We start from the raw sequence: 12,117 nt of genomic DNA, 5'->3' as shown, positions 1-12,117 counted from the left end.
TAGAAAAAATTGGGTCGGGTCGGATTTCGATTTCCCAAAAATGGGTTTTTAACGGTTTAGTTCCTTTTCACATCGGTTCGAAATAGTCAGATTTAACGATTCTGGTTAGAAACTGACAGCTCTACTAATTTATATTGATTTCATTACACTAAGACCAAGACTTATAGATTAGGATGTCATTAACTTTAAACCTACCAATAAGATATTCCCAATTTATTATAATACTCATTAGATTGTGACTTATGTAGTACTCTAGAATCCGTATAATATTAAATCACAAATTTAGAGGAGAAAATAGAGATTAATTGGTAGGAGGGAGGAGAAAGTCAGAAAGGGTACATGAGGTAAACGGATAACTATGAAAGAATTTACAATATAGAAATATGTAGCCAAGAATAATTGAGAAATTTTATTTATTTTATTTTATTTTTAAAAAAAAAAAAAAACAAACAGATGAATATATAATTTGTTACAAATCGACCAATCACACAACTGCGCAGTGACTCACAAAAATAGTCTTTATGATGAAAATGCCGTGTTACACGAATAGTTGCATACAAGTATCACACAACTATGCAGTGACTCACAAAAATGGTCTTATAATAATAAGGTGGTGTTACACTAATGTTTCTTTATTCTTGTGTCGTATGATCCAATTATAAATGAACCATAAATTACATACAAAGGATTTAACAGTAGTTGGTTGAGCTCATTATATATACACTGGCAGATCTGAGTTAGTAGTAGTTTTCCCAAAAGTCGCAAGTTTAGTTAAACCTCATTCCCTGCTTCAAACATTACTAATTTTCTTCTGTACACAAATGGCTAACTTGTCAACTTTGCGTTGCGTTGCTGATACTCTTTTAACTGTGTTGCGAAGCTCCATGGTGAAAGAGGCGTGCTCCAAATGGGGCTTTGAGTCTGAATTGAAAGATCTCATTGATACAGTCTCGGCTGTAGGCAGTGTGCTACGTGATCTGGAGGCTAAGAAAGAACTTGTCATCGAAACACGAGAGTGTGTTCAGATGCTCAAGGATGCTGTTTATGATGCTGATGATTTGTTTGATGAGCTACTCACTGTGGCTGCTCAGACTAAGGGCCGCTTCCAACGTAATAATAAACTTCCTGATAAGGTACGCGATTTCTTTTCTGATAACAGAATGTCTCAGTGTGTTCAGAGTATAAGGAATCAGTTGGATGCTTTGGGTAGTGGCAGTACTTGTATTAGTCATAGCAATCTTGGGTTTAAAGTTGATTATCAACTTATTAAGGAGGGTGAGCGTGACATTCGTTCTTGTATAAATGCGAGAATGTGATTGTTGGGAGGAAGGATGACATGAATGCTGTCATAGATATGCTATAAGATACTAATTTAAAATATAATGTTTCTTTTATTACAATAGAGGGGGTTCGAGGATTGGGAAAAACTGCTCTTGCTCAACTTGTGTATAATGATCAAAGGGTTAGAGATGAGTTTCCATTGAGATTGTGGGTTCAAGTCTCGAATGGAGATGGAGGTAAACTCAACGCGAATGAGATTCTTGGGAAAATTTTAGAGGCTACTGGACGGTTTTATACAGAAATTGATGCTTTATTGAATATAGAACTTACAGCAGAGCTTAGCGGTAAGAAATACTTAATTGTTCTTGACGATGTTTGTGGTAAGGATCAGGAAGAGTGGGCTGCTGTAAGAAAGGTTTTAATGTTTAGTGTAGGGGGGAGTAGGATTATAGTTACTACATGCTCGACAGATACTACGGGGGCTATAGGGAGTGACCATACATACGAGTTGAAAGGTTTGTCCAAAGAGAATTCGTGGCGTTTGTTAGAGAAGACTGCTTTTGGGAAAGGGCAAAAACATGTAATCCATCCTGAAATAGTTGAGATGGTTGAAATGTGTGAGGGCTTTCCTCCTGCTATAAAAGAGCTTAGCAATCTATTATATAGTCAGGATTTAAGCAAGTTGTCTTTGTTTGAAGAGAATGCATTAGCCTCAATTGATGATAATGATGAAGATAATAGACCATTGACACATGAACTTAGCCCTGATAATCTAGAAACTCGATTGATGAAGAGTTGCTTAAGTTATTGTGCATTGTTCCCTAAGGATTTTATCATTGATAAAAAGATGTTGCTCGACCTCTGGATGGCACAAGGATATGTTGTGCCACTTGATGGTCAAAGCATGGTGGATGCTGCTGAGGAGTACTTTTCAATATTGTTACTCAGATGTTTGCTGCAACCTGTGAAATGGGATGAATATGGTGAGGTTGTGTCTTGTAAAGTTTATGGTCTTATGCACGATGTTGCTCTAGATATTGAGTGCAGGAGATATGTGTAGTGGACTCTATTGAGGATAACATGATCAACAATGTCCTACATTTACATCATATTGGAAGTGAATGTAGTGAAAGCACTTTTCCTCAGATTAAGCTCCGTTCATATATTCATGGCATTTTGATCGATCATTTCCACCCCTTGAAAATCTTGTATCAAGTTTGACATGTCTAAGGGCATTAGACTTGCATCAGTTAAATATTGAAACTTTGCCAGAACCGATAAGTAAATTACTGCATTTACGGTATCTTGATCTCTCTCATAATCATGTTAAAAGACTTCCAAATTCAATCACTAAACTACACAACCTGCAAACACTGAACTTAGATGATTGCACTAATTTAGAACAGTTCCCATGGGATATATATAAATTGGTGAACCTTAGGAGCTTAAATATTAATAATTGCTGTGGGATATGGTCAATGCCCACGGGCATGGATAAATTGACTTGTCTTCATGTTCTCACTGAGTTTCAAGCAGCAAATAAAAGAGAGCATAAGTGAGGAAGAAAGTTCTAGTGAGGATGACAACTCAAGTAGCAGTGAGCAAAATGTGGGCATGTTAAAAGATCTGAAAGCTCTCTCAAACCTGAGAGGCTCGATTAAAATCTCCATCCCTACAGAATATAAAGATGTCTATGACAATCAGAACCTAGTAGAAGGAAGTGGTGGATATTAAGGGAGCATGGAACATCTTAAGGAAGTATTGATATATTTTCAAGGTCCTGAGTATGGTGATGAATTAGCTATCAACCATGAAGATCTGCTAGAAAAATTGCTGCCTCGTCCTAATCTCAAAGGGGTGCAGCTGTGGGGTTATCAAGGTGCGAGTTTTACAAAATGGACATCCGGTCTCCCAAACCTTGTCAAGATAAAGATTGAATCTGCCAAAGGGTGCAGCATCTGTCATTGCTCAGCAAACTGCAGTACTTGAAATCACTGACAGTATCAAGTATGAGCAATTTGATGTATATGGAGACAATAAGAAGCAGTGATTATGCACAAGCACCATCAGAATTCACTTTCTTTCCTTCCCTTGAAGAGCTCAGCATAAGTTATAGTCCCAAGCTGAAAGGTTGGTGGGAAGGTGATCAACAGCTTGTTGATTCGGATGGTAGATGTTGGCAACCTTCTTTTAAGCGCCTTTTTGAATTGTCAATCTTGGTGTGCCCTAAACTAGAGTCATTTCCTCCATGTCCAAGTGTGAGAATACTGAGCTTGAGCAAACTTGATAAAAACTTTAAAATAATGGAGTTTAGGGATGGCAATGGTTACAGTCATTATCGCCCTTCAGCATTGAGAACGGTGGATGTTTTTGAGAATATTGGCTATCTTAAGTCACTGTCAATGAGCTCTGTCACAGGCATCAGCATTACATGGGATAAAAGAGTGGAGAGATTATCTGAAGTTAAGGAGGCATTCAGAAGCTGCTCTTCTTCTTTGCGTAGGCTTAAAATCAGAGGTTGTGACAACTTGAGGAGTGTTTCTGAAGGGTTAGAGTACCTCACTGTCCTAGAATCTCTGTCAATAATTGAATGTCCGGTTTTAACCTTCTCCGAGGAGGATGACAGCAATGGAGAAGATGGCATGCCTTGGGGAATCCCTTCATCAGAGCCTCCGTTTCTTAGAGTTATGGAAAGTTGAAAGCATGACCATTCTTCCTAGCGGGATGCAGTACTTGACCACCCTCCAAGACCTCACAATTGAATGTTGTTGGGAATTGAAGGACTTGCCAGAATGGATAGGCTGCTTATCTTCTCTTAAGTCCCTTCGGGTTAGGTGTTGTAGCGAATTCCAATCATTACCAGACACAATGCAGAATTTAACCTCTCTCAAGCTACTAGATCTGAATTATTGTAAGGAAGGCTTGAAGGAAAGATGTCAAAGTCCTAATGGGGAGGATTGGCATAAGATTAAACACATACCATCCATCATCATTTCTGAATAATCACGAAGGTGCCTTTTTTTCATCAACTCTCATTATATAACATCTTTGAGCATTTGAAGTTTTTAAACAGTAAAATTTGGGCTGTTACCATATTATTGTTCCATTTTGGCTTGAATTTTATTGTAATACTAGATATTCTAATTCGAGGCTTGTAATAAATCACAGCAAAATTTGATACATAACTCATGTTGTATTTCATGTACTGAATTGGTCATTATTTTGCTAGTCAGGGGAATTATTAGTCATTGTTGATATTGGCCTTTTATGTACTCAAAATTTATGATTGAGCTGTATTTGTCTTTTGCAATGGCAGTTAAGAGTTAAGAGTGGATTTTTGGCATTTTTATTGCATAAAGCAGTTAGAATTACGTACATCCTAGACTTTTTATAATGAAAACAATTAAAACTTGTGTTTCTGTTTATTGTTCATAAAGGGCTTTTGAGTACTCTGGAGCGTAAGAAGATTAAAAAGTTGGGTCAGTTGATATCAAAACAAGGTAAAATTCCTACCAAATTTTCTATCATTAGGCAGAACTTTTATACAGTATTCACAACATACAACATATAAGGTTTCTGAAAGTTGTAAAATTAGACTTGAATATGATCGATCAATTTACAGATTTGAGCTTATTTCAAAACTTATCGAGAATTTTAAAAGCTGCAATAACATATAGTAATATAACAGGGTTTTAGAGAACCAGAGTTTAAGAATTTCCTGCTATTGGGGTCCTTGGAGGCTTGGAGCAGGCATTTGAATCCCAAAGCAGCTCGAATGTTGAGGAGTTATCAGAAGTGATATTGTTCTGTTGGACTTTGATGGTACTGAATTTGTGTTAGATGTACTTGGAATGTTTGACGTTTATTATATTTCTTTCTAGTATGTGCACCAAGCACATTGATGATCTGAGTTTGTAAAATGGGTATAAGCCGCACCCAAAAATGAAAGTTTGTCCGAATAAAATCTAAGAGGAGATTACATCCCAATATCGATTTGCAATATAATGTAACTCAGGAAGGATATATGTACATATGCCTTGCTAAGTTGGTATCAGAGTATAGATTCTTGCATTAAAATAGTTTGCCAGTATTCATCACTTCTTCATTTAACAATACGAGTACGTTCTCATTACAATTGTACTTGTACCAGTTAATCAAAGCTTTTAGTAATCTAAACTGTGCTGCAGCTTTGTTTTGCAGCAGAATGTAATGCAGGATTGCCTAAATAAATTTGTTGGTCCACTTTATATTATTTATTTATTTCCTTACTCAATGGAAGAAGTTGAGTAATAAGTAGTGTTGACCCTTTTGGTTTTGATGGACAAACTGACAAACTTGACTAACAAGAGTTTTTAAGTCTTTGGTGAATAAAGGGTTCAAGCAAAGTTCGTTCCGAAGTAGGAACTTAATACAAAGGATGCGAAGTAGCATCAAAAGGCCTCATGCAATATCTTACGATCTAGTTATGAAATGTAAGCACTCAAAATATACGTCAGTTAGGAACTCGATGACTTACGTTATAAATAATGTTACTGGAATAAAATTGTTTTAAAAGGTTGATGATAAAATTGTTTTCAAATAGGTAGATTTATTTTTGGAAAAGATATTTTCAAATTAATATTATCTAAATAAATATTTCGAATAAAGATAATTAACTTAAGTTTATTATCCTATTTGTTTTTAAATAAATAAATATTTTAAATATCTTTTTCAAAATAATCGTTTTAAGAAAATCTTTTAAAACAGCCTAATTTGAAGAAGTCAAAGATAACGCTTCTTTTTGCATGAATATCTCAGTAAACTGTTTTTCAAGAACTATATTTTAGCAAAACTGATTATTACGTGGGGGTTGAGGAGAAGTTTGAGAAACTTCCATTACCTAGTCCACTGTCACGTTTCTCCATTACTAGATAGTGGGCGATGACATGCTAGTGGACAGTGTGGAAGTTGAGATCAAATTTCTCTATATAAACCACGAAGCTATTCATTGTAAAATACACCTCTTGATCTTCAATAATTCCAGTAAACAAAATAACGTAAGAGAGTTCTTAGTTGTTCTTGTATTCTTGAGTGTACTAGGTATTTGTAATTACAATTTGTAATCGAGTACTTGGGGTTTGGGATTGTGAGTTTTTGTAACGGTGAGGTTAAGGAAACTTCATAGACGAAGTCTTCTGTGAAAGTTGGGAACAAGTTCCAAACTTGTGGAACTTGTTACGGGTTTTAATTTTCACGTGTAAAGAGTTTAATTAATAGTGGAAATTTTCAAAAGCCCATATTATCTCTCTTTATTGTTCTTATTAGTTAAATACCGCAAAAAATTTTAAACTTCAAATATTCTACAATTCATCCCCTCTCTTGTAGAAGCCAGTTAGACTTTCAAGCAGAGCTTGGACTGCAGTAGCAGCACAGAATTTTCATCCTCCTTATATATCTACTCTTCAAAGCCAACTAGCTTAGAACTTTTGAAATGTACCATCTGATCTTCTTTTGTTGCTGTCCTAGTTTTTGTAAATATGGATATCGTTATGCATGCCATGATCAAACAAATTCCTTCAATATTTGCTTGAACATAAAGTCGTATATATAAACTCAAAAAATTATAAATAAGGCGATCGTACAATAAATATTTTAAAATGATTGTAAATACTCTTAAAATTAGGGTAGGAAAAACATAGATTCTATAATTGCGTAATAAACCGAATAATTTTCTTTTTCTTGCTCTAAAAGACAAGCTTTAATTACAATTTTTTTTCTTGTTACAAAGGATATGCTTTTATAACATAATAAAATTAACTTTAGGCACTTCCAGGAAGGCCAGGGTTAGTTGGGGTATGTAAACAAGAACCCAACACATCCAAGATTTTATAAAAGAGAAGATGAAAAAAAACATGATAAGAAATGATTATAATTCTAGTGTATAGATATATAATTCTAGTGTATAGGGAATTGCAAATTATACTATTACACCTTACTCAAAAGGCTAAATAGATATATAAAATGACGCATACTTATTATCATGCAAGTATGATCACCTCCAATAGTGTAAGTATACCAAGCATCATAAAATCACTCATAACATCCTTAACTTTTGGACCACCTGAGTAGGTATACCCTGTCACATATAAATTGCTGCTTGGAATGTAGTTGTAGTAACTTGGTGGTGGCGGCGAAGGTGTTTGCTGAAGCATGCAAGGGATGCATGGTGGCTCCATCTGAGGTGGCGGCGGTGGTGGTGATGGATCACACGGTGGAGGTGGAGGTGGTGGACATTCGGGAAGCGGAGGAGGTGGTGGAGGAAGGTATTCAGGGCAAGTGTCACACTTAATGCTTGGGTTTGGTAATGGTGTGTTTGAAGTTAATTCTTTTGTGGCTTTGCATGAAATTATGAATAAAAGGAGAAGTGCAAAAAAATGGACGTACAAATTTTGAATTGTTGAAATCATTTTTGTTTCACGTAAAAAAGGCTCTAAGGACTGAAGGAGCAGAATTAATTGAGAAGATGTTTTGGGTGTGTTTGTGATTTGTTAGGATGTTTAACTTCCAAAATATATATATATAGTGTGAATAAAGTCAAGTCATGACTAATAAATTTTACATGAAATATATAGTGTGAATAACGTCAAGTCATGACTAATAAAATATATAGTGTGAATTGATCAATTTATTATTTCTTATATTTTACATTAAAGTTCAAGTCATATTGATGTTTAATTAATGTTCTTTTGGGTATTAGGTAATTGTTTGGATATCTAATATAATATCAGATCACTAATAAATAAGGCCGGTCTCGCAGTCAGATTACGAGACAATGACACTTGGTATTTCAGTTTTTTGCTAAGTGTCGAGCCACGTAGGTGACAAATAGGTATTATTGTGACAAATATGATGCTAAGTAAGCGAATTTTAGATAGATTTTATAAGATAAAAATATTGTAAAGAGTTTTATTGTCTATATACTTCTAATATTTCTTATATACAAAATTAATCATAACTTTTAATATCATTCTATAACTCGGTTCTATTTTCATCATAAAATTCGTTTTGAAAAGTTCTTTAAAATAAAATCCATTTATTATATATTTAATTTATTTAAAAAAATAATACAGAATTAGTACAAAAATAACTTTTAATTAGTAAAAATAATTTTAATTTGGTAAAAATACTTTCACTTCAGTAAAAATAATTTAAATTTAGTAAAAATAGTTTCAATTCAACTATAACATAGGTATCCATTTACAAACAAAACTATAAAAGCTACACTATTGTATAAATAAACGATATGATATCGTATGTCTAAATATTATGCATTATCAAAAGAAATTATAGGATCGTATTTAACATTCAAGCTAAAAAGTTTATTCTAAAATTTATTATACAATATGGGCATCGTCCGGGCACAAAACTAGTTATATATATAAGAGGGAGTTTTTTCCCCAAGATTTTAGAGAGTCACGTAGGATTTTAATTTTCTTAAAATTATTAGAGCGCCATGCAGGATTAGTATTTTTAGAGCGTTACGTATAGGATTATGCAGGATTATTATTTTAAAGCGCTACGTAGGATTAAAATTAAAGATTAAAATTTATTATAAAAATAAAATATTATCTTTTAAAATTGAAAATTTTATTTAAGACAAAAGAAACAATTCATTTTATTTCGTATATATACAACAATATTATTAAACTTAAAAAATGAAATTCACAGTTCAATTGATTTTTTTTAAAAAAATTGGATTAGATAAAAAAAAATTAATGAAATATGAGAAGTGATTATAATGAATAATGAAATTCACGTTCAATTGATAAAAAAAAAAACTGGATTAGATAAAAAAAAAATTAATGAAATAAGAGAAGTGACTATAATAAAGTATATTTTTTTAAAATAATAATAATAAAAAAAAATATGAAATCACATTGAATTATAAAAAATATCAGTTTTGAATTAGATACAAAAAAAAAACAAAAAAAAAAAAAATCTTTGAAATTAAAAATATATCCTTTCTCTTTTTCCAGAAAAAAAAAATGTTCATCATTTATCATTTATTCGGCTAAAAGATTAAGTTTTACGTGCATAAAATTTATCATATCTAATAAACTTTATCACCACTTTAAATCAAATATTTTTTCAATCCTACATAAACTTATCTAATGTTCCATACAAATAAACGTAAAACTTTTGCAGGCAACGAAGCATAGTTTAGAATTTGAACACCATGAAATTCTTGAATACCATGAATAGTGATCATAAGTAAGAAGTCAGTCATAACTCATATAGTGTTAGTTTTGCAATTCAAGGGGGCAGGTTTAATTACACAACTTATCAAGTGACACGATCAACGATTAATTTATAAAGGATGATGGAAATCTGGAAGATTTAAAATTTGTTTGTATATGTGTGAACCTTAATTGTATAAGATTAAAAAGATAATAATATTATGTATTAATATTTTGTTATTCCTATTTAATATTAAATTTAACTATGAGTAAAACCCATACATTATATGGGTGTAAATCTAGTTCATATAATCTAGGAGTTGTAGAAATTTGTACATGTCCTGGGAAGTGGGATGTTTCTTAGAAATTATATAATTGTAACAACTAAAATATTAGCAATGTAATAATCTCAACATGCATGCCACATTAGAAATAGGAGCCTTTTGGAATTTTAAATAATTACTATCCTAGCTTGGACATCATTGCAATCTGCTGGCCTCTAATTATTTTTGTAATACAATTGGAATTATTGAAGTGAGTATTATATTATGGAGTATTAGTTTCAAATTGAATATTCAAGAATTGAAACTTATTTTTAATACTTGTAAGTAAAATTGGCTTTTACAAATTTAAATTAATCTAATTATAATTTAGTACACCTAATTTTACTTATTTTGCGCTAATTTTTGTTGAATAATATTTATATATAAAATCTCTTTTTTCTTGTAAGATGAACAAATTAAAATGAAGCCTATATACATTGGCCTTAGGCAGCTATTACTTGTATTTTTATTATTTTTTAATTATTTTTATAGGACTCTAAATGAATCTATGTATACACGAATAATTAATAGAATTTGGAAAGCCAATCAACACTTTCACTTTGTATTACTTTTTTAGTTAGTTAATGAAATTAAAATAGGGTTTTTCTATACAGTAATTCTCTTAGTTTCACTTTTTTACGTTGTACCACTTAATATAGCACTTTTCACACTGTAACCCGCAAAGTACATTTAGTTTCCATACAATAAACTTGCCGTTATCCCCCCGTTAACAAGTTGCGTTAGTGGAGGTCACTTTCCACTTATTAATATTTTTTTATCGATTTGCGTGTTGAAAAATGTTTCGTTAAAGATTTTGGAGGCTATTTAGGCCCTTAAGAATCCAATTGAGCTCAGATTTAGCAAAAAAAAAAACATAAATGCCTCGTTTGCATATTAAAAAATGTCTCAATTTGCGTGTTTACGTTTTGAATACGCAAAACGAGGCATTTACGTTACTTTTTTTGCTATATCTAAGCTCAATTTAGACCCTTAAGGACTAAAATAGCCCCCAAAACCTTTAACGGAATATTTTTCAACATGCAAGTCGATAAAAAAATATTAATAAGTGAAAATTGGACCCCACTAACGGAATTTGTTAACGGCAAGGTTACTGTATGGAAACTAAATGTACTTTACGGGTTACAGCGTGAAAAGTGCTATATAAAGAGGTACAAGCACAACGTAGAAAAGTGAAATTAAGAGGGTTACTTTATGGAAAAACCCATTAAAATAAATCAGGATAAGAATAGGTCATACAAATAGTAAATCAGTTCTTAATAAAAATTATTAAATACATACAAGTTGTAAACTTGTAACCTTCGTTTATACTACGTAACCTACTTCGTATGACATATTGCTTATATTATATCACACAAACAGCAAAAAGATAAGGAAAAAAACATAATCCTCAAGTACTAATCTTTTTTTTTACCTCAGATCAGGGTATTCATACAATCATATTAAGTCATACATGGTGAACTAGTATACGTCCTACCTAATAACACTAATTAAGGAGAAGATTTATTTTATAAACAATAAAATTAAGGAGATGACAAATAATTAAAAGATGTTTTGGTACCTTTAATAGCGTGTTGTTTGTCAATGGAAAGACGACTTGGGGTCAACCGTTCAACTCGTATTTGGATAATATAATGCTGCGGAGTATAAATTTAATAATTGGTAATTAAAGGACCAAGTTTGCTAGGGTGGTGTCGTGGTGATAGTGGAGGACTAATCTTGTAATTTGAAATTATAACTTCGAATCTCACTATCTACATTTTATTAGAAGGGGAAAATCGCTTACCTCTCCCTTACTCTCAAGCGTCGACTTTTGTAGATGGGTTGACTAACTTGTGAGAGGACTGTTCTGTAGATTTTGTTAAGTTCTGTTAGGTAGCTAGGGTGGTGTCGTGGTGATACTCACATGCATGGCAGCCTTGCTAGCCGTATTACCCTAGCCCTCGAATGGCTCGGCCATTCCGAGGCTAGGGCTATACATTGTGACTTGTCGTTTGACTGATTTTTCCGTCTCGTCGTTTCCTAAATTCGACTCGACTTACGACGCTCGATTTCGACGCTCTAAGCTCGGAATCCGACGTCTTTGTTCGTAAAAACAACTCATTTAATCCTTCGGATTAATTCGTCGCTTCGGTTCGGTTACACGATTGGGTGTGACCCGAAGGGTTCAGTCAAGATTAAGCTGTAATATTAATTAATTATTAATATTACTGATCGGAAGCGGCCTCCAGCTAGGCATTCCGATCACTTGACCTAACTGAATAATTAGCTTTCTAATT

General features: G+C 32.9%; 2 protein-coding genes across 2 annotated transcripts; one reads left to right on the top strand and one right to left on the bottom strand.

Annotated features, from left to right (window-relative positions):
- Window positions 1-625: 625 nt before the first annotated feature.
- Window positions 626-5,454, top strand: LOC110710375 (probable disease resistance protein RXW24L). The gene is made up of 3 exons (XM_021888667.1): window positions 626-1,133; window positions 4,719-4,781; window positions 4,970-5,454. Exons 1-2 carry the CDS (start codon window positions 822-824, stop codon window positions 4,725-4,727), a joined length of 321 nt encoding a protein of 106 aa, XP_021744359.1. The 5' UTR covers window positions 626-821; the 3' UTR covers window positions 4,728-4,781; window positions 4,970-5,454.
- A 1,844-nt stretch (window positions 5,455-7,298) lies between these two features.
- Window positions 7,299-7,727, bottom strand: LOC110710443 (arp2/3 complex-activating protein rickA-like). The gene has a single exon (XM_021888736.1). The coding sequence runs from the start codon at window positions 7,725-7,727 to the stop codon at window positions 7,299-7,301; it is 429 nt and encodes a 142-aa protein (XP_021744428.1).
- Window positions 7,728-12,117: the final 4,390 nt, after the last annotated feature.

This window comes from Chenopodium quinoa, unplaced genomic scaffold (assembly GCF_001683475.1).
Source record: "Chenopodium quinoa cultivar QQ74 unplaced genomic scaffold, ASM168347v1, whole genome shotgun sequence".
Taxonomy (NCBI): Eukaryota; Viridiplantae; Streptophyta; class Magnoliopsida; order Caryophyllales; family Amaranthaceae; genus Chenopodium; species Chenopodium quinoa.
This window is presented reverse-complemented; position numbering and strand designations above follow the sequence as displayed.

Bases quoted from the DNA above. Each gene is read 5' to 3' on its own strand.
- LOC110710375 (XM_021888667.1), top strand. From the start codon at position 822: ATGGCTAACTTGTCAACTTTGCGTTGCGTTGCTGATACTCTTTTAACT.
- LOC110710443 (XM_021888736.1), bottom strand. From the start codon at position 7,727: ATGATTTCAACAATTCAAAATTTGTACGTCCATTTTTTTGCACTTCTC.